The sequence below is a fragment of the Patagioenas fasciata genome, chromosome Z (genome assembly GCF_037038585.1).
Source record: "Patagioenas fasciata isolate bPatFas1 chromosome Z, bPatFas1.hap1, whole genome shotgun sequence".
In the NCBI taxonomy this organism is placed as follows: domain Eukaryota; kingdom Metazoa; phylum Chordata; class Aves; order Columbiformes; family Columbidae; genus Patagioenas; species Patagioenas fasciata.
In genome coordinates, this window is record NC_092560.1 from 18,525,988 (window position 1) to 18,546,911 (window position 20,924).

Consider the following 20,924-nt stretch of genomic DNA (forward strand, 5'->3'; position numbering starts at 1 on the left):
GGCGGTGACGCGCCCTCCTCTCGCGAGAGCGGGCAGCGCGCGGCCGGTGGCGGCCACTCCCCATAAATAGCGGGGCGAGGCCGGGTCTCCGGGAGCAGCGGCGGCGCACGAGCTCGGGTGTGGCACCTGTTTCTCCCTCCCGGGTGAGTACGGCCGTCAGCGGCTCTCCGGGGGGGTGAGCGGGGCGGCGGGAGCGCTGACCCTGCGGGGCCGACTCCGCAATATGGTGGAGCGGGCGGGGGCTGCGGCTCGCCGCGGGGCCGTCCCCGCCGCCTGTCATCGCTCCTGCGGTCCCCTTGCCCCAAATCCCGGGGTATTTCTGTCGGCTGCTTGAGACACCCTTGTGAGCAGAAGGTCCCGAGATGCTCGTCAGCCCACGGGAGAGGCGTTGGCCTGCGCCGGCCCCGAGCGGCCCCCGGTGACACCGGACGTGGGGCGCCTGCCTTGGGGAGCCAGGGCCGGCTGGTCGGCTCTGCCGTGTGGCTCATCGTGCGTTCTTTTGCTCTCTAACTGCTTTCCATAGCGAGAGGGGAAAAGCAGAAGTTAAATTTGTGACTTCCTTTCTCCATTTTCGCGTTCAGGTGTGTTTGTTTTCTGTCTCTGAATTACACTTTTGTACCGTGGGCTTTAATTCAGGCATCTCGCTCACTTGCCCTGACTTCTGCCAGAGCTGAAACTATTCAAGGGATTTCTGAAACTATGCAAGATTCTATCGTCTTCCGTGTCTTAAAGAGCATGAATAACTTCATGGTCTAACTCCTGTTTTAGTGACTAAAATCCAAGCCTATGCAGTGTGTGGCTGGATCTTTTGGGGCACATTATTAATACTGAATAATTGTTAAAGTAAGGGCTCTTCTTCCATCAGAAGCCAGATCTGTGATGGGTTCTACAGCATGCTTTGCAGTTTGAAGTGAACATCAGTTACACTCCAATCTGAGTTGTAATGCTATGTGAGAAAATAACATGTTTCGGGGGGGTATTTCAGTACTTGATAAATGTCAGGAAAACTCTGCTATTGCTGTAACTCACGTCTGTTACTTGTTTGTGTGTTCCGTGTACAGTGATTAGTCTCATTGCAGATGTTACTTTATGGCAAAAATGTGTTAATATGTGCAAATATGCCTGTAAAATGTCAACGGCATGCCTTTTTCTTTGTTCCCCATTATGTAACAGCGTTTTATTTGACCCCAGGCAGAATACTAACATGCGCCTTTTGATATTCTCATAAGTGCGAGAGGGAAAGCTGCTCTTGGACAAACCAGCAGAAAGCCTTGAAAATCAGTCGTTTCAAGGACTGACTTTTAGCGTATCCTTTCTGTTGCTTTCATGTGTGCAGGTTCTTCTGGAACTTGTGTCATGTGAAACCAGCAATGCAAAAAGTGCTTCTTGCATATTTAGCTCAGCCTACCTGCACACCTAGGATGGCAGTGCACTTCTGTGTGTTTTCCTTATGCGGTACTGCAATACCCCTCTCCTTTTATAAGGATCATATGGGGAGAGCTGTTGGTATTTTCTCTATAGGAATATACGTTGGAAAATAATTGAATAGCGTGGGATTGTTTACTGACTGGTGCCTGCAGCCTATTTCAACATGAGATGGGTAATAATTAGGTCTAAACTAGCATAAAGGAGGATTATTTTCTGCAGTGGGGAAGTTCTATGTTCTGCGTATTAGAGGAATGCTAATTTTTGAGCAACCTGAGCAGGGGGAGCACTCTGTGGGCATCAGGCATGGCACTAAAGATAATGAATTCCTTGTGTTTAGTGGAATGATTTGTGAGAATTGAGCTGAGGTTACTGAAGTGAATACTTCACCTCAACCTTCCATGTGTTTTCAAGATTGGGACAGCAATGGTGACTCAAATTTGAAACTCAACTCCCTTATGCTAACAGAGGATCTAATCTGATTTAAAGATATCGGTGGATTCTTTGTCTGATTTAGAGACATCCTAAACTAGAGTTTTAATGACTTGTTGGCTTGTGTTTTTTTGTCCTGCCTCAACAGGCACACCCAAGTGTGTCTGCTTCTTCTAGAAAAATGAATTAATCCACCAGTTTGTAACTCTGAGGTAAAGCAGGTCATTGCAGAATTACCAAAAAGCCTCTCTCTTCCATGTGCTCTGCTTGTGTTGCCTAAACCAAAGAAAGTAATTAGGAAACAAAATTTTGGATTTCTGAATTGCCGCAATTAAATATAATTCCTGTGTGTAAGAATGTGAACATCTTAATCCCCTCAATGACTGGGGTTGATTAGAAAAGGTTTGTTGGTTTCAAAGTCGGGTGATTAGATGAAGTGGATATGAGGATGCTGTAGCTCACATATGCTTCTTTCACAGGCTGTGTAAGATTCAAGACCTGAAAAAATGGCATTGGCAGCAATTGATCCACAGCAGGTAGGTCTGAGTGAGCCCTATGTTTTTTTTGTTTGGTTCAGAAAAACAGGAGTCAACTAACCTCTTTCTCTCTTAAACAGAACATTGTATCAAGGGTTGTCAACCTTCCCTTGGTGAGCTCCACCTATGATATGGTGTCCACAGCTTACACAACCACAAAGGATAACTATCCTTGTCTGAAGTCAGTATGTGAGATAGCAGAGAAAGGAGTGAAGACGATTACTTCAGTAGCCATGACAGGTGCTATGCCTATCATCCAGAAACTGGAACCACAAAGTAAGGCAAAGATGGAACTGTTCAATTCAACTGTTGGCTTTATATATCCAGATGCGATTACAGTTTAGCATGGCCATACTGTTTCAGGTAGCTGGCTGAACCTGTTGCTTGGCTTGAGTAACTGATTACAGATGGCTATGATTTAACTACAACAACAAAAAACATATTTCAGAGCCAAAGCAAATTCCAGCTCTTGTAATACTAAACCGACTCCTCTTGATATGCTAGATGGTTACGTAGTCTTTTGCTCAACACCCTCCTCACCTTTCACCTGGTTTCAAATGCTACTTTGTGCTTTCTCTCACTGAGAACAACTTGTGGTTAAATTTGGGACCTATGTCACAAGGCTGTTGTAACCAGGAGCCTGGTTTCATGAAATGGCGGGCAGCCAGGTGCTTCAGCTTGTTCAAACAGGTACTTATAAGGTACCAAATAAATGTTCTCTGTCTGCAAATGAGCTTTTTTCCTGGCACTGTAAACCTATATTTTAATAGAGTTTTACTGTTTTACTGCCTCAAGTCTCACTGAAAAGTGGAGGAAGCTACTTTAAGAGCATTATTGCATGAGCTCTGTTTCAAGAGGAATTCTTAATTGGAGTTATTTACACTAAGGAATAAAAACTAAAACCAATTATTATAATTTCTTTTATAGTTGTAGTTGCCAACAACTATGCTTGTATAGGTCTAGACAAAATTGAAGAGAGACTGCCTATACTGAACCAACCCACTGACAAGGTAAGTTCTTTCTGTGTACATGTGCCAAGCAGAAGAACTATACTACCTTCCTCTTTGCTGTTATTATTGAAAATCCAGGGAGACAGATTTCAATAAGCCACACCTGAAGTACAGCATAGAAGCAATGAGGAAATGAAGGGTGTTTCTGTAGAAGAGTTTGCCTTTGGGAGGCCATTAAGCCTTTAGGAAAAAAAAAAAAAAAAAAAAAAAACCCAAACATTTGCCCACTATTTGACACATCTGTCTATAGCTGCTGCTCATTCATGGGCATCTTTTTAAAAATATCAGTCCTTGTCTCTTTCCTGCTCAGTGTGAAGCAAATAGTGCTTGTATTACATTCACTGATGTGTTTTGAGCTGAAGGCTCTGTGGCAGTTATGTGTTTTGTACCTATGTCTTCAGGGCAGAATTTCTCCTAGATAACCAATGCTTGTACAAGCTCAAGCATAAATGTGTATTTCCTGGATTTATGTAGGTTTCTCTAGAAAATATTTCTAATGAATCGGCCTGTTTCCCTATGGCAGGTTGTTGCCAATGCCAAGGATGCAGTTGTTGGAGCCAGAGAAGCTGTAGCAACCACTGTGACTGGTGCCAAGGAAACTGTTGCTCACACAATCACTGGAGTTGTGGGCAAGACAAAGGAAGCAGTGCAAGACAGTGTAGAAATGACAAAGTCAGTTGTCAATGGCAGCATTAACACTGTCCTGGGAAGTCGTGTGGTGCAAATGGTGAGCAGTGGAGTGGACAGTGCTCTCACTAAATCAGAGACCCTTGTAGACCAGTATCTCCCACTTACAGAAGCAGAACTAGGTAAGACCAATTCAAGGTTGTTGCTGTGTTGTGGGGTGTGGTGTGTTTTGTTTGTTTGGGTTTTGGTTTTGGGGTTTTTGTTTGGGGTTTTTTGTTTGTGTTTGTTGTTGTTGGAAACCTTGTATTGGAAAGAAGCAAGCAGTCATCCATTTATTACTTATGTGGGGAGAGAGCATGTATTGCCCAAACTACCTTTTGCTGTGCTGGTTGTAATAGCATCTTCCTCAGAGGGAAGCAGAGTGAAAATAAGAATTTCCACTTATGGTTTATCAACAGACGCTGGTGCTAAAGGACTACTAAACAAGTCCAGTATTCAGCTGTTACTAAGCAAATAAAACTGTCTCAGACCTCTTAAGTTTTCTTCCTGTGATCAATTTGCGTCCTTTCTATATATCTAGAGAAAGAAGCTACAAAAGTTGAGGGTTTTGAAGCTGGAGTTCAAAAGCCAAGCTACTACATTAGACTAGGATCCCTGTCTTCAAAGCTCCGCACACGTGCCTACCAGCAAGCCTTAAACAAAGTTAGAGATGCTAAGCAGAAAAGCCAGGACACGATCTCTCAGCTTCACCACACTGTCAGTCTGGTAAGTCTAAGCTTTTGCTTGAGGTATATAAAGCAAATGTTGGCATGGCTTTAGGGTACAGACAAGAGCCAAAAGAGGCACATGAAAATTGTAATAGCACTCTGAATAAATGCGTTTTCTAAATGTAAAGCATTTCTAATTTGGAGCTTTTCAGCACCCTTCAGCAGAGGTTGTACAGCAGTCTGAGCTCTAAAATAAGCAGCAATTGCTTGTAATTTTAAATAACGAAGAAATAGAAGTGACGTGTTTAAAATTATTACTGTTTTAGAGAGCTGGGTTTGACACAGACTTCATTCAGTGAAGACATCTTGCAATTTTGAAACACCTCAGTCACAGAATCACAGACTGTTAGGGACTTGAAGGGACCTCAAAAAATCAGCTAGTCCAATCCCCCTGCCGGAGCTCGAACACTTAGATGAGGTTACACAGGCATGTGTCCAGGTGGGTTTTGAATGTCTGCAGAGTAGGAGAGTCCACAACTGCCCTGGGCAGCCTGTTCCAGTGCTCTGTTACCCTCACTGAGAAGAAGTTTCTTCTCAAATTTAATTAGAACCTTTTGTGTTCCAGTTTGAACCCATTACCCCTTGTCCTACCATTGGTTGTCATCGAGAAAAGCCTGGCTCAATCCTTGTTACACTCGCCCTTTATATATCTGTAAACATTAATGAGGTCACCCCTCTGTCTCCTCTTCTCCAAGCTAAAGAGACCCAGCTCCCTCAGCCTTTCCTAATACAGGAGATGCTCCACTGCCTTAATCATGTTTGTTGCCCTGCGCTGGACTCTGTCTAGCAGTTCCCTGTCCTTCTTGAACTGAGGGCCCCAGAACTGGACACAACATTCCAGATGTGGTCTCACCAGGGCAGAGTAGAGGGGAAAGAGAACCTCTCTGGATCTACTAACCACCCCCTTCTGATACACCCCAGGATGCCATTGGCCTTCCTGGCCACAAGGGCACAGTGCTGGCTCATGGTCATCCTGCTGTCCACCAGGACCCCCAGGTCCCTTTCCCCTACGTTGCCCTCTAATAGGTCATTCCACAACTTATACTGGAACCTGGGGTTGTTCCTACCCAGATGCAGGACTCTACACTTGCCCCTGTTACATTTCATTAAATTTTTCCCTGCCCAACTCTCCAGCCTGTCCAGGTCTTGCTGGATGGCAAGTCCTTTAGGTGCTTTTTGTTAATAAAATGTTGGATTTTATATGGGCTTGCTTTTCTTTCTGTGGGTGTCTTCAAGCATTCTTTGGTACTTCTGTAGTCTTGTCCTGTACATAAAGGTATATTGTTAGGATAAACTGCATAGAGAGTCTTGGCCTTCTATACACTTTCAAATACTTGTGTAGGATGTTAGTGTGGGAGGGGGAAGTAGTGGAGGCAGAGGGGTACACTATGTAACATCTCAAAACTGCTCCCAGTTTTCTCTTCTTGCAAGAGAAGTAATGTAGTCTTATATTCCCCAGAGTCTTTTATACTGAACTTTTAAAGTATTTAAGGAGGTTACAAAGCAGGCAATTTAGGGTATTCCTAATGAACTGTTTGGACTCTTTGTTTTACTTCGTTATTTGGCTGTATTTCAGATCGAGTATGCCAGAAAGAACGTGAATAGTGCCAATCAGAAACTTCTTGATGCTCAGGAAAAGCTTTATCAGTCCTGGGTAGAATGGAAGAAAAATACAGGCCAAAATGATGGTGATGAACTGCATAGCGCTGAGGTAAATAGATGTAAATGTAACCCAGGAATAAATTGATTGTATGCTGTCAAGATAATGGCAAACTAACAGTCCCCAAGTGTGCAGAATCTTAACAGCATGGAAGCTGTGCAAATGTGGAATCTGAATGCTGAACCTTGGAGCAGCTGACTAGTAACTATAATGAATAGTAGGGGACACCTAACTCTTAAATGAGCCTACTTGCAAACATTCTGGGATTCATTCCTCTTTCAAGAGAGTGCTCACCCTGTTTACTGTGTGAACCTGTATTGGGATATGCATATCTAGATGAACTAGGACTCATCTGATATGGCCAGACCAGAAATAACAATTTTTCAGCATAAAGCAGTCTTAGGCACAGACTGAGTTTTATATGTGGCTTTATATAATGGATTATTGACTAGAATATACTTTCCTGCTGTGACTTCTTATCCAGAGTTCAAACAAGAGCTTATCTGTAACTGGGAAGAAACTAACAATGTTTCTGTTCCACAGAGTACTTGACCATTGAAGAAATATCAAGTACTTTCAATCTTCTGGCCCTTCAGACTTAGGACATTTTTTTAATCTGCTATAGCTTTATTTTACTTGCATCCCCTTTACTTTGCTTCTTTACATATCTTGAGCAACATAAAGCTGCCACTGTCATAAAAAACTAATGTGCTGTTGTGTGTTTTGTTTCCAGCACATTGAGTCAAGAACTCTAGCTATTGCACGGAGCCTCACTCAGCAGCTACAGACCACCTGCCTCACACTGGTCTCAAGCCTACAGGGGCTGCCGCAGAACGTGCAGGATCAGGCTTACGGTGTTGGGTCAATGGCAGGTGATGTCTACCAGAGCTTTCGCTCAGCATCCTCCTTCCAAGAATTATCAGACAGCTTTCTTACCACTAGCAAAGGACAGCTGAAGAAAATGAAGGAGTCTCTGGATGATGTGATGGATTATCTTGTTAACAACACACCGCTCAACTGGCTGGTAGGTCCCTTTTACCCACAACTGCCTGGCATTCAGCATGCTGAGAGCAAAGGAGAAGGAGAGAAAAACTCCAGCCAAAAAGACAAACAGCCTGAACATGCTACTGAATGAACTGCATAGCATGCACGTACTCTGCTGACTGACCAAACAAGTGGCCTTAGCAAGTGTAGCTGTCAAAAAAGCCTTGGAGAAAAATCCATAAACATAAAGGGTGGGGGAACAATACACAGAAAAAACATTCCTATGCATGGCCTCTATTGTCCTGCATAGATAAGCTACACGAAAAAATCAAACTGCCTCGAGTGCCTAAATACTGGCAGCTTACAGTTGTCAAGATGCCTTGTTTGTCCGACAGGAAACCTCACCATGCTTACTGATGGCATTAATACCATTAGTCTAAATGAAACCTACCACAGCTAAAAGCATTTGATTTGTTGCTTAATCTGTACCAAAATTATGTAAAAGCCTGGCATACTATGAAATGCATTTAAAAGCCCTGCAGTCCAGCTAGGTATGCTTTAATTCTATGTTTGCTGCAGATCACATGTTTGATTATTACTGATCTGACTGTCTCAAATCCTGCTACTACACAATTAATGACAGAGGTTCTGTGAGTACAGAATTCCAAAGCTGAAGGTGAGGTTTCTGAATGAGTTAGCTGGAGTTACTTAAATGCTGCAATAGTGCTAACATTAACTATATAAACTTAACTATTGTATAACACAGTAACCTGACCACAAAATCATAGAATATCTCAAGTTGCAAGGAACCCAAAAGGATCATCAATTCCAAATCCCTGCTTCTCGCAGGACTGCCTAAAAGTAAACGTTGTGACTAAGAGTGTCATCCAGATGCTCCTTGAACTCTGGCAAGCTTGAGGCTGTTACCACTTCTATGGGGAGCTTGTTCGAGTCACCAAACAAGTCATTGCCAATACATTTTTTAAAATATGCAGTATAAAGACAAGATTCATGCTGTTTGTACCCAGGTGCCTGCTGTGTGTGTTTTTGTTTTTTTTTTTGTAGCCACCTTTTTGTAATTCATTTTGTATGTGAGTAATAAATGCTTCAGTAGCTGAAGTCTGTGTCCATTTCAGTGATGTTCAAAAAAAAAAAAAGTAACTTGCTGTTCTGGGACTCCTTCAAACAGGGTCCAGCAGAAAGCAAGCTTGAAATGTGGATGAAATAGACAGGCATTGTGTGTGTATGCATAGATCAGCAAGATATTGCTGGAGCATTTCCTTCCTTCTTTTGAGTTACTGTCCATCCTTCCATTCAGTCTTAACTTCATTGCTGCTTTTTTGGTGCTTGCTATTGCCTGCCTTTAATTATGATGTGAGCTGCTTGTATGTTCTAGTATTGAGGAGAGAAGGATATGGACAAAAAACCCCCGTCCTGCCTTTGCACTTGGTGTTCTTTGTGTGTGCATGAGACTGCCAGCTACCTGCTTTGACTGCTGGCTCCATATAAGCAATATATGCTCCTCAGCTGCAAACACCAGTTTTAAGCTGTTTGACTTTATTTACCCTCTTTTGAATCTGAGTGACTAATTAATGTATACTAACACTCGGCTATTTGGGTAGAGTTGTTCCTCAGTAAATCCTGTGATTCCCTCCCCTGGAAGATAATTACAGTTACTAAGAAAATACCTTTACTGGTTTAGGGCTGTCCAGGTAAGTTGTGCCTGTGTTCTTAATGCATGCTCCATGCAACTTGGAGTTGCAATCATTTAGTGTAGCAATACTGGCCATTGTTTTCGAAGAGGTCACCAAATAGTGTGAAGCAAAAATGGAGTTCAAGGAAGCTTGTCACCTAGTGACATGTTGCTACATGAAACAATACCTCTACCTAGTACAATGTGAGCAGTAAAGCAAGTTACATGTAGTCTGGCCTTCTAATGTGCACAGTGTTTTGTTAAATGTATTTCTTTTCATACCAAGATGGAAATTTTCTTTTGGGTAATACAGTCTGATGACTAAAAATAAATGCCTCTTTTGAAAGTGCACAAAATAAGAACCATCTCTCAAATTGCTAGTGGTTCAATTCTGAAAACACACTAAGGAAGAAAAAAATAGATTAATTAAACGTTAGTGTTGACATTAACATTTGTATATGAAGACAGTAAAACACCGAAGTGTGTTTTGCACTATTCAGTGCAAGGATTTTGCAACTTTTGCATTATTCTGTATAAATGATCTAACTGCATCTTACGAAGAAATGGCATGAAGAGTTGTATCTGGCCTTATTGTTTGTTGTGACAATTGACTACTGCTTTGTTTCAACTTCCTATCAATGGTGAAATGTGATAAAGTGAAGGTACTTTGCCTAAGCAAGACCATAACACTAAGGGCTCTGCATTGTTTTGGTTAGACTGTGCCAGATGCTAATCTAATACAATTTAGAATGTTCAAAACTGAGAAATCATATTGACATCAACCCTGTTTTACTCTGATGCTGACAAACACACTCCAATTTGAAATTCTTTCATGGCTATGAACATCTTACTAGTACTTTAAAGGAGTCAGCTACTTACAATGTGTGCATTAAGGAGATGAAGCAAGCACAAACCTAAATTAAAGCTATTATCCTGTTGGCAATAGGAACAACATGGGTATATGTAATAAAAGTGTCTTAAACCTAGGATATAGTAAAAATTATCACTGGTCAGACACAGTTACTGAATATGGTCATGTGCCCTGCTCAGCCTAATTACAGAATAAAACAACTTGTTTAAACCAGCCATTTGGGCACATTTTTAAGCGAGTCTGCATATGGACTACTTGCTCTTAGTCTTGTTAAGACAGCTCCATTTGTATTGCAGTATGAAATATAGAGTCATGTGCTCATAATGAGAAAACTTGTCAATTTCTCTAAGTGCAGTGGAGTTTTAGGTAAACTACCATAAGCAGAAGGATGCAGGATTATTCCTGCTGGTAGAAAGATGTGCTTCCCCCACTCCTAGTGCCTTTTGTTTTTTTAGGAGACAAAGATTACTTATGTCATTTTGATCAAGCTTAGGTTCTCAGAGTGGTCTGTGCATTTCATTGTATTCATACTAGTGCCTGGTAAGTGACAGGCTGCTTAAATTCTTCTGAAGCGCAGTTTTAATTAATATTTTAATCAATATTTCCAAGCCCCTGGTGCCCTATGGCTCCCTGCTCTCTGAGAACTGACTGATTAATGTTCAGTGCTATGTACAACCTGATAGCTGAAACAGTAATTCCTTTATTCTTTGATGCATTCTCTACTGACATGTCTTTATAGGTTGGTTTTGCTTATTGTCTTCCATAACAGTAAGTCATAAGCAAGGTGTTTTGGATTAAAACTGTTTTGCCTGTCAGTTCTGAGCTTAATTAACACAAATGCCTCAAAGCCTCTTCAGATTGCTGCTTCTTTGTACATGCAGAACTGAAGCCCTGTCAGCATGTAGCAATCGTTATGTGCTGATAATGTGTCTAGCTCCCAGTATGTCACACCAGCAACTTTAAAGCTATCCATGAATCAAACTACAGCTATAAGTATTTTTCACCTGGGGCAAAAAACTTCTGGTTATGAGTAAATTGTTTAATTATATCCCATTTTTCAGAAGTGCCTATGTAATCTAAGTCCTACTAAGGGGACTTAAGGGTTGGGACTTAAGCTCCTAAGTGTCTTAGCCAACATTTTTAGAAGTGTGTAACATCCATGTATCCACGAATGTCTCTGGCAATTCCTGAAACCTGATGGTGCTTAACAGTACAGAATACTATGCATACAGTTAGAACTGTATCCCACCAAAGTGGGATTGCAGTTCCAGACATTTGTTTAATCAGGAAAGGCTTGATGTCATAGACAGGCAGAGCAGTACGGAGCCATCCATATAAAGCTCCTCAGGGCAGATTCCTTTGTATAGACCATTGTTTCCAGGGAAGGAAGAAAGGCAAAATAAGTTTAGAAACTTCCTTTCTTAATTTTCCAGTTGCCAGTTTCACTAAATACATTCCACAAAGTTCAGCTCTGTTCCAGCTCGACTATAAAACCCTGTCTTCTAACCAATGGATCTACATATTTGGACTGTCTTAATGCTGCATGTGACTGAGCATATTTTACTCTGTATTCAGTATTTTGGGCCTGATTTCTCAAGATGCTGAGCATCTTTATCTCCTGACTTCAGTGAGGAGTACTGCAAAAATTTCTTTAGTTTTACTTTTAAACTGATTGAAATTTCATTCCTACACAGGTTCCAGATTTCACTATTACAGACCTGTCTTCAGAGTCAGATGATATCCCAGATATTTTGGATTTGGATGAAGACGATCAACAAGACTTTTCACGCACAAATGGCCCTTACACCACAGGGCAACGAGCTGAATAGAGAGAAGCATAAAGTCTTCTTCATACAATGTACTTTTGCCATGATATTTCTCCTTTTTAAAAAATGAACTTGCCTAGCTTAGGAATTTTGGGGATATTTTTTTGTAATCAATACTGTTTCAGTTAGCTGCATAAAAATTCTGATTTTATTTTCCACCTAAGGAATGCATGCTATATCAATTCATTAACATGGGTGTCGAGCTCCCATTCTACAGGCCAGGTATAGCCTAACCAGCATATTCAACTTTGATCTAATCTTTGTTAATGATTTGTTCTCCCACTGGCAGCAGCCATGAGAACACTCCAGTGCTTTGCATAAAGGGCTGCCAACAAAAGGAGTTGATGAGGATTTGCCTGCAAAATTTCCCTTTTCTGTCTACATGAAAAGCACTTCTGCATCTACCTCTTTGCTGTTGGAAGGGGTAAGAGACTTTGTCTCAGATTCTCTCAGGTTATTTTTGGTAGAGTCTGTAACTACCGAGCTTTGAATCTTAGAGCTTCCCTTTGGCAAGAGTGCTTTATGCACAAAAGGACTCCCTGTCTCTCTATATGCCTTCTGTGTGCAAAAATGTTGGCCATCCTGATGCTACCAGTTGTCAGGCCTGAGACTAGAAGAGGGTAAATGCTTAAAAAGTAAAGTCTTCCAGGAGTAAGGATGAGAGCTAAAAAAGAAGGGGGAAGGGGCTGTAAGAAGTGAGCAAAAATGCAGGGCAAAGACAAAAACAGATGTGGGGCAAAAAAAGAGAAGGTAGGGATACTTCTGGTGACAGTGTTGATCTTTTTATGTTTAAATAAAATCTCAAATATTTGCTTAGGAATGTTAAATCTGCATTTGCTTGCACGCAGTGATTTCTGTAGGAGCTGGGGCGAGCGGGAGCGGGGCTGGAGAAGGCTTCCTGTATTTTTGAGGATGGGACCGAACTGATGCAGAGATGCCCTTGATGCCATGGGGTGACCACAGCCAGCCTGGAGATGTTGCACAGCGCTCGTTTCTTTTTGTACAGCCATGGAAACGCTGCAGGGCTGCCGGCATTGCTGTCAGGTGTATGTAATGCTTGGTGGTTGTGAAAACTTTGGCAGTCTAGTCACTGAAATGCCTTGGAATAAAAGTTTGAACTGCAGAGCCTGCTGCCGGTGCGAGTTTTACTTGGCTTTCGTGTTGAAATTTGCAATCCGATTACAAAACAACTCAAATTGAAATGGCCCTGTGTACACATACACAGACATGTCGCAAGCCAGTGGCCACAAATGCATTGCAAAGAGCAAATTTTATTTTAGTTACCTCTCTACTGGGGGATCTCCGAAGTGCACCTAAGCTCCCAGGCAGAGGTGACACAAGCGGGGACGCAGGCTCTGGTCAGTTCAGCCCTGCTGGAAGATCACTGGGCCTGCTGAGCTCACCCGTATTTCAAGGCTTCAGGCAGGTGCAGCCTCTTGTAAGTCACGTGAGTGTATTTACATTTAACTAACCTCCTCGCCAGATCTTCTGCTATATTCCCATAAAGCCCTCTACAGGCCGTTTTGCCTAAGCGCTGCCCGAGGCGGCCGGGACACACCGCTCGGGGCCTCCTCGGCGCGGGTTGGGAGCGGCAGTCCCGGCGACCCGCTGAGTCCCCTCGCCACGGCGGCTGCGGCGCCACCCCGCGCGGACTACAGCTCCCGGCAGGCAGCGCGTGTGCGCGCCGGGCCAATGGGAGGCGGCGGGAGGTCTCGCGGCGCTACGAGTTGCGGTGGGCGGGCCCGCGGGTAAGAGCTTTTGGCGGGAGGGGAAAATGGAGGCGGCGCGGCTGCCGCTCGGTGGCGCTTAGGCGGCCGTTGTTCGCCCGGTCCCGTCGGAGCGTGCTCCCTGAGCTGCTTGGCACTATGAAGGCCAAGTGGAAGGACGAGCATCTCTGCCTGTACTTGCTGGCCCTGGGCTTCGACCGGGAGGAAGCTGGCAACGGTGACCTGGCATTTGGAGCGTGAGTGCGGGAGGAAACCGGGGAAGGAGGAGAAAGTGGAGAGTGGGGTGGGCCTCTTTTTGGGCGCCAGCTCCCGAGTGGGGCCCTGAGTTTAACACGGGAGCACAGGCCAGGTGCCCTTGGCGACACCTGAATTGCTGTAGTGATCTGTGTTACCTGTGTCTGAAGAAGTGAAATCCAGAAACAATACCAACTCTTGCTCTTCACTTGATGTATCCCGCACAGTGCTATGCAGAAAGTGAGGTGATTGGCTCTGTACGTCTTGGTTTGAAACTGAAATTATTTCTGCTTTGTTAAATAGGCTGGTGGATGTATCTTTTTAACTATGAAGAAAACAAAACATTTAATATATAGTTTGTAACATTTTAATATAAATTATTTTGCAATCTTAAGTACGCAGTAAAAATGTGTTAATTTGGCACCCTAACTGCTTCTAATGTAGCTGCTTATTTGCATATTAGGAAGATGTTTGATGTCCCAAACAACAGGGCATTTCAGGCCATTGTCCTCTTCTTGTTTCGTTCACTGGATGCGACCTGTACAGAAAAATCTCTCAGGTGAGTGTTCAGCTTGTGAGGTTACTGCTGTGCACATCATCAAGAGTATGGTTTTGCACTTGCTGGTGTGGGGGGAAGTGCTCACTTGGGGAATGTTATGGAAAAAACGTAGAGCCAGAGAATTTGTTTTCTCTTGACCGCAAGTCTACAATGTATCGGAAAACTTGCCTTTATTAAAGTTGCTGTTGATCGTATCTGTAACTTAGCAAGTTTGGTACAGACTTTTGTAGCTGCAAAGTAATCTACCTTTTCTATTAATTTCCCTGACGAAACAGTAACATTTCTCAGCTAAGGATTGCAGCCAGGATCTTCCATGAGGCAAGAACCCCATCTTCCTTAATGTTTTCTTTATATAGCTGAACTGTTTTAGCTTATGCATTATATAAATGGCTGGTGGAAGACAAAGGATCTGAAAATTGTCAGTGTTCTGGTCCCTTTTTTTCCCCCCTCTTCCCTTCTCCTGAGTTAAAAATAGCTGCAGACAAATCTGTATCTGCCGTAATCTGTAGTCAACTTATTATGGCAAGTAAACCTTGTCATTTAACTAACTTGTAGCTATTCCTGGTCTAGGATATATCCTCTCATATTCTGTGTTCTCCAGGAGACAGAAATCTTTGTGTTAGTCTTGTTCTTGTAATGGTTAATTAGGTAGCTGAATAGGTAAGAGGTTTTGACACTGATTTTGCTTTTTTTTTTTTCCTCCTTCTTCCCTGTCCTTTTTGAAATTGAAAGACACTGTTCACTTCCATTAGGAAGCCTGACACATGCTGAATTTAGGAAGCAGTGCTATTTATGGATGAAAGATATTACAGTGAGTACTATGAAGAGTGAAAATTGATGCTATGGTGGTTTCTGTGACCTCATGTTTTTTTGAGAATGTAGTGGTTTTAGATAATAATTTTAAATAAGTTTCACAAAAAAATTCAGTTTTACCTTGTATCTTATTTCACATAGTTTATCTTAGAATTGTTTGAGGAAAAAATTGTGGCATGGTGATATTTAGATGACAGAGACTTAGTCTTGGGTCTTTAAACTGCTGTGGCTTGCCTCTGGAAAATGGTATTGATTAACAGAAGTCTAGAGGGTTCCTCAGCTCTGGGTGGGTAATTTTCTTTAACTTGAGAGTTGTTTGCTTAAGTTGCCTGGGAAGGTGTTTATTATTTTGAAATTCAGATGCATGAAAAACCTCAGTGTTATATATGGGGAAAGGGACTAAAGTTTAAGGGAAACTTTCTAAATGAAAAAAGACAAACCAAAATTAATTGTTTCAGGTATCATTGGTTATCTTGTTACCTTCTTATGCTGCCTGTGTTTTAATGATCGTTCTAGAATGTAGGTCTCTATGTACTGGAACGCTTTTACTTTTTAGTAGTAGTGGACAAGGTGAAAGCCAATAATGCAATGTCTTTGCATAAGATAAAAGCAGAGCGAAGTTCACTGATTGTAACTTCAATAGAAAAAAATGAAAGAAAACTTGAATGTCTTTTCAAAGGTAGGGATTACCAGTTAGGAGTGTAGAGCACAGAGATTTCTAACCTTTACCCAACACTGGTTTCAGACTTTGTGTTGAAACTGTCTTTTGCATACAGAACTAGTAATGGTGAGGGGAACGTTCAGAAAATTTTAGTTGCTTCTGTTGGCTAGAGTAGATGGAGCAGCAAAGTAGTTTAGCTCTGCATCAGGCTTAACAGCAAGTAGGCTACAGTGTTTTGGTACTTAGCTAAATGTTGTTTAAGCTTTATTTCTTAGACTGGTTTTGTGTTTAAAACCAATTTAATTTTTCTAGCGTCTAAATGAAAGCTGTCTTCCACAAGTTACACCTTCTACATTTATGTCACCTGCTGGTCCTAAGTGTGTTGACCTGTTGTATCAGCTTGCAAGACATGTAATGGTTAAGGACATGAAAAGGAATTGCCTAGGTAAGCTGTAATGGAACACTGTCATGTTTGACAGTGCATCTGTCAAGTCTTTAATATATGCCAAGATCTTTAAGTAGTTCTGAGTTGACTGTTCTGTTGGAAGTCTTTCAGAGGGTTCTGTGCACTTGCATAGGGCTATTGCTGATAGAACAATGCAGATTGTTTTGTTTTTATTGGTTTATGGGTCTTGCTCCAAGTTTCATCCGTGTAATGCTGTACACTGTTACCCACACAAAGTAATGGTTTGGTCTGAAAGTATTGGACTCGACTCAACTCTACTCTTTCTCACAACTTGAGAAATTCTGAAGGATCAAAACTGTCTATTCTAGGCACCTTGCATTGTTTTAGTGACCTAAAGAATAGGGAAAGAGACTGAGCATAAGGGAATAAAAATGCATACAGTAGAAAGAACTGGCAAAAAAGGCAGTACACTGCATACTCTATTTCAGTCCAGGTAAAATGGGCATCTTGATTTGTAAATTCAAACTAGGTAGATGAGGAAGTTGTCTGTGTGCTAAAAATGAATGATGTAATCCAAACGTAACTTTCATTTAGGCACTGATATATCTTTTGATGAAACTGTAAACTCAAGACCTAAGGATATGTACATGGCAAATGCAAGATGCAGAATTGCATGCAATAAACTTCTGCATGTTTTTCAAAGGGAAGATTTTGTCCTTCAAGAATATAAGAGAAAATCGCAGTAAGTAATGCATTTAAAGAAACTCAGCCTTTTCCTATAAGGTGGCTTTTGTGTGTGTGTTTTTAAAAGGATATGAGGAGGCTGCATCTACTTTACATCATGAGTTATATTGAGCTTCTCACCATTTTTTCCTTCTTTACCTCCTTTAATTAACAGCTCTACTGTTTGTTGGGTGCTTTATGATGCATAGTAGTCTAAATAAACTAGTTTTCCAGTTGGACATGCTGTATTTTTGAATTAAATGTTACTTGGGCATTAAAAAATGGTCAGGAAGTTCTGCATGTGTAGCAACATGATTTCTTAACGTAGGAAGGGTCATATCTTAGAATATAACTGTCTGAGGATGAAAGATCTGGTCTTTGTTTGATCACTGTGGGACACATTTACATAACCCTTAATTATTTCACTAAAATTATGCTATTCTTTATTCTTGCATATGGAAAACATTCCCAGTTTGAGAAACAAGAATAACTGGAACTTTCTGTACAGGCACAAGTGTTATATATTTTTGGGATTTACAGAAATTTGGTGGGATTGTTTACTTGACTGGAGCACTGTCACAGACAGTTGCAAGCTGTTCAGTAAATGGCAGAAAAAGAGAAGCTGAACTGTAGATAGAAGAGCAGTTTCAGTGCATGTAGCATAGCTCCATACAAGAGGACCAGTCTGATAACTTGGCATCAAGATCAGAGAGTTTAGCATCAAGGGGGACCTCATGGTGAGTGTCTGATTTGCGCTTCTTCCACTGTGCTAGGGAAGGTGTATGAAACCTTCAGATGAATTAGACACACCTCAGACCTGTGGGCCTTGATTCTTCCAGAGGACTTGAACTTACCCTGGTATTTGCTGGGAAAGCAGTGCAGTAGTGCAGTAATTCTCTGAGAGTAGGAACCTGGATTTTCTAAGAATCTGTGGTAACTGTTGACTCTTTTCCTAGGCTTTTAATTAAAGACATAAGAGCGCTAAAGCTTGAATTTGAATCCTTGAAGATGCAGTCTTGCAAGTAAGTGTTTTTTCTTCTAACTAAAGCATAAATAAAATTGATTTCTTACTCAATTTTATGAAAAATAATCTGTAATTTCATTGTATTCAACTTGAACTTTTGTTTTGCACATGCATGTAGGATGAAACAAAGTGACCAAACTGGCAGAACTGAGAGAATTCAAAAGGTGAGAGATTTTTTTTTCTGCTGTGCCAGCATACTGTGTTTCTCCTTACATTTCTGCAACACTTGGATTCTGTTATTCCCACTTGTCTACCTGTGAATAATAACAGCTAGTCCCTTAATCTGCCTTTATGCTGTTTTGGTACTCTGTCGTTGTTGGTATGATAGCAAACATTTTAATGTGACATTTTTGTCCTTTTTGCCTATTAAGGTCCGCAATATGTGGACAGCTATAATGGAAGTGCTTACATCTCTCAAAAAGGAAAAGGAAGTTGTGGATTCTGTACTTCAGGGTTGTGTTGGTCAGTGGATTTTAGATGGAACTAATGTGACCTTCAGTGTTCCACAGCTGTTGGCTCACAGAGTTGAAAGTGATGTACACCAAGTAAGTTACTTTTGTCTTTCTTGGTAAACTTTTTCTTTTTTTTTTTTTCTTTTGATTGCTCAAGGATGAAGAAAATGTGTCGAATTTGTATGTAAAAGTTTATGATTATGCTGCTGGTTTGTGTTAGTTATGTTTTAACCATTAACTTTTTAAACTCAGTAACTGCATTGGTAAGTCTGCCTGATCAGTACTTGTTTTTTTTTGTTTAGACATTAAAACTAGGTTGATTAGTTTAATTATTAATTTAACCAATTTGTTTTTTGCTTACAGTGTGTAGTAGATAGTGCTGTTTAGGCCTGTCACATCTTTTGAGGAAGTGGTTAAACAGTGTACCTCGTTGGCTGAGGTTTTCTTAGTTTCTATTGCTTTATAAGCTACTTTCAAGCAGCTGATTCTAGGAAAGAAGCCTGAGGCTTAAATCTGGAGTGCATTTTTTGAAAAAGGAAACAATCTGGAACTAAACCAAAATACAAAAGTGAAACTTTGTGTCCCTGTTGTGATCACAGAAGACTTAACTTTCTGATATAGATACTATTCACTAATTAGTTGTGTTGTTGTTTTTTTTGTTTTTTTTTTTTTTTTTGCTTGCTATACTTCAAGCTTTGTACAGGAAACGTATATAAAGATGGAAAGCTGAATTTCTTAACAGTCCTTCAGTTATTAAATGAAGCCCTGAGGGCACTGAGAGATGAACATGGTCCATCTGAATTAAAACAACAACTTGAGGTCGCTGAGAAGAGGATTGCATGCTCCAGTGAAGTACTACAGAATTTGAAAGCAAAGTAGTAATTGTCTAATTTTTCTCTGGTTCCTTGTTCTTTAATCTAAGGATCGTATCTTCCTACCTTGGAGTCTTTTCTAAAGTAATGTAATTTATAGAGCAAACATATTGGTTCAGTCTTTTTCCTTTGCCTCTGGGAAATTCACATTTATCTTGATTATCTATACAACTTCTAACTGAGATTCTTCTCTAGCTAACTTTAGCATTTTGCCTTTGCTTCATTAATATTTTAGGCTTTGTTCTTGAGAACTTTGTTTGCTAGCTGATCAGATATTTTTTTTTCTTGTTATGTTCATCAGTTCTAGGATTTTAAAACTTTATTTGAAACTGTCTTACAGAAAATTTAAGTGTATATGTCACTGTGGATATGTATTTTAGTATAGCTCTTCCAATTTTACTGTAAGAAACATGAGAAGTACCTTACAGCTGCTTTTTAGGTTGTGAATTTTGGTTAGTTCTTAGTGCGTGCACCAATGCATGAATAAGTTGAGATATATATCAAAGGTTTTGCAGGATAAGTGGAACACATTGTATTCTCCATCTTTATGTAGAATTGTTTTCTCCATGAACAGATGTGTTATGGTCATTTTTCATGCTCATGTGTTACAGCCTAAAAACAGAACAATATTGTCGGTCAACAAATGGATCTTTTTCTGAAAATCAGGAACACTGGAAAGTAAAGTGGAAAAACCATCTTGGTCAATGTCCTTTTAATTTGATTTTAAGTCAAGATCCAGTAAGTAGTGTTCAACTTGTCTGATTCTGGGGAAGACAAAGGGTGAAGGTGAGAGGATGTATATCTATACCAGGGTGTTCTTTTGCAGCACTTAAGCTTTATGTGTACGATAAGGGAATCAGCGCAACTTAAGAAAAATGCTTTAGGAAGTAGTCTTTCTTAAAGAAGCAACATTTCACTTAATCACAGCTGGTGTCTTCGTTTGAGATAGGAAATGTAACCACCTTGTCAAGACAGTAGATCATCATAAGAGCAAGTTGATTGCTTTTGATTTTGTCTGTGTCCATCCACCCCGTGGAAACTGAGCTTTCATGTGCTATCCGTCTGAACATCAGCTGAGTTCTGTCGTTCTCTTTTAAAGTGATCTGCTTAATGAAGGAACAATAACTTCAATTCTGACACTCGCATTGGTACAGGGATCTGAGATTTTGCCTATGCCTAGCAGAGAGGTAAAGTTTCATGTTGAGTCTGATAGCTGATTTGCAGAAAAGCAGCTGTAAAAAAAATTAATTGCTGTTGATACGCGAATTTTTTTCACCCTGCTTGTGTTAACTTTTTTTTTTCTTTTAAAAGGAACTAGATTTAAATGCTGAAGCTCTTAATGATATTTATCCTGAAGAAGGAGGTGATGATGATGCTAGTGTCTTTTGTCAGTATGTAGCATCAGTTTCAGGTGGGTGACCAGGAGAAGGTTTTTTCCTTCTCCCCCTCCTACCAAAATTGTTACTCAGAGTTGCAAAGATTCCCTGGTTGCATTTGCAATAATCTTTGATAGTCTCTAGTAATCTGGTTCTGAATAACTCTTTGGCATAATTGCCTTCCATTTTTCAACCTTGTTATACCTCGAAGAATATCTGAAGCTTTTGATATGGCAAAAAAAATCA

The 20,924-nt window shown here is 40.9% G+C and overlaps 2 protein-coding genes across 6 annotated transcripts in view; both read left to right on the forward strand.

Annotated features, from left to right (window-relative positions):
• Positions 1–12,954, forward strand: PLIN2 (perilipin 2). 2 transcript variants are annotated; one of them, XM_065861116.2, is made up of 9 exons: positions 1–143; positions 2,337–2,393; positions 2,474–2,669; positions 3,321–3,403; positions 3,927–4,212; positions 4,611–4,795; positions 6,374–6,508; positions 7,191–7,481; positions 11,700–12,954. In XM_065861116.2, exons 2-9 carry the CDS (start codon positions 2,364–2,366, stop codon positions 11,832–11,834), a joined length of 1,341 nt encoding a protein of 446 aa, XP_065717188.1. In that variant the 5' UTR covers positions 1–143; positions 2,337–2,363; the 3' UTR covers positions 11,835–12,954. The 2 variants fall into 2 exon arrangements, with proteins under 2 accessions (XP_065717188.1, XP_071658449.1); XM_071802348.1 differs by lacking the exon at positions 1–143 and adding an exon at positions 188–581.
• Positions 12,168–20,924, forward strand: part of HAUS6 (HAUS augmin like complex subunit 6) — an 18,817-nt gene continuing 10,060 nt past the window's right edge. The window contains exons 1-11 of one of the 4 annotated variants that reach the window (XM_071802347.1): positions 12,168–12,255; positions 14,256–14,351; positions 15,084–15,162; positions 16,138–16,270; positions 16,826–16,973; positions 17,911–17,976; positions 18,097–18,142; positions 18,350–18,523; positions 19,124–19,308; positions 19,914–20,040; positions 20,614–20,713. In XM_071802347.1, the coding sequence (XP_071658448.1) occupies positions 14,260–14,351; positions 15,084–15,162; positions 16,138–16,270; positions 16,826–16,973; positions 17,911–17,976; positions 18,097–18,142; positions 18,350–18,523; positions 19,124–19,308; positions 19,914–20,040; positions 20,614–20,713 (1,150 nt within the window). In that variant the 5' untranslated portion in view covers positions 12,168–12,255; positions 14,256–14,259. Of the gene's footprint in view, positions 12,256–13,564; positions 13,795–13,833; positions 14,038–14,255; positions 14,352–15,083; positions 15,163–16,137; positions 16,271–16,825; positions 16,974–17,910; positions 17,977–18,096; positions 18,143–18,349; positions 18,524–19,123; positions 19,309–19,913; positions 20,041–20,613; positions 20,714–20,924 lie in introns of those variants that run through there. The other 3 variants (XM_065861225.2, XM_065861226.2, XM_071802346.1) reach the window with 3 other exon arrangements.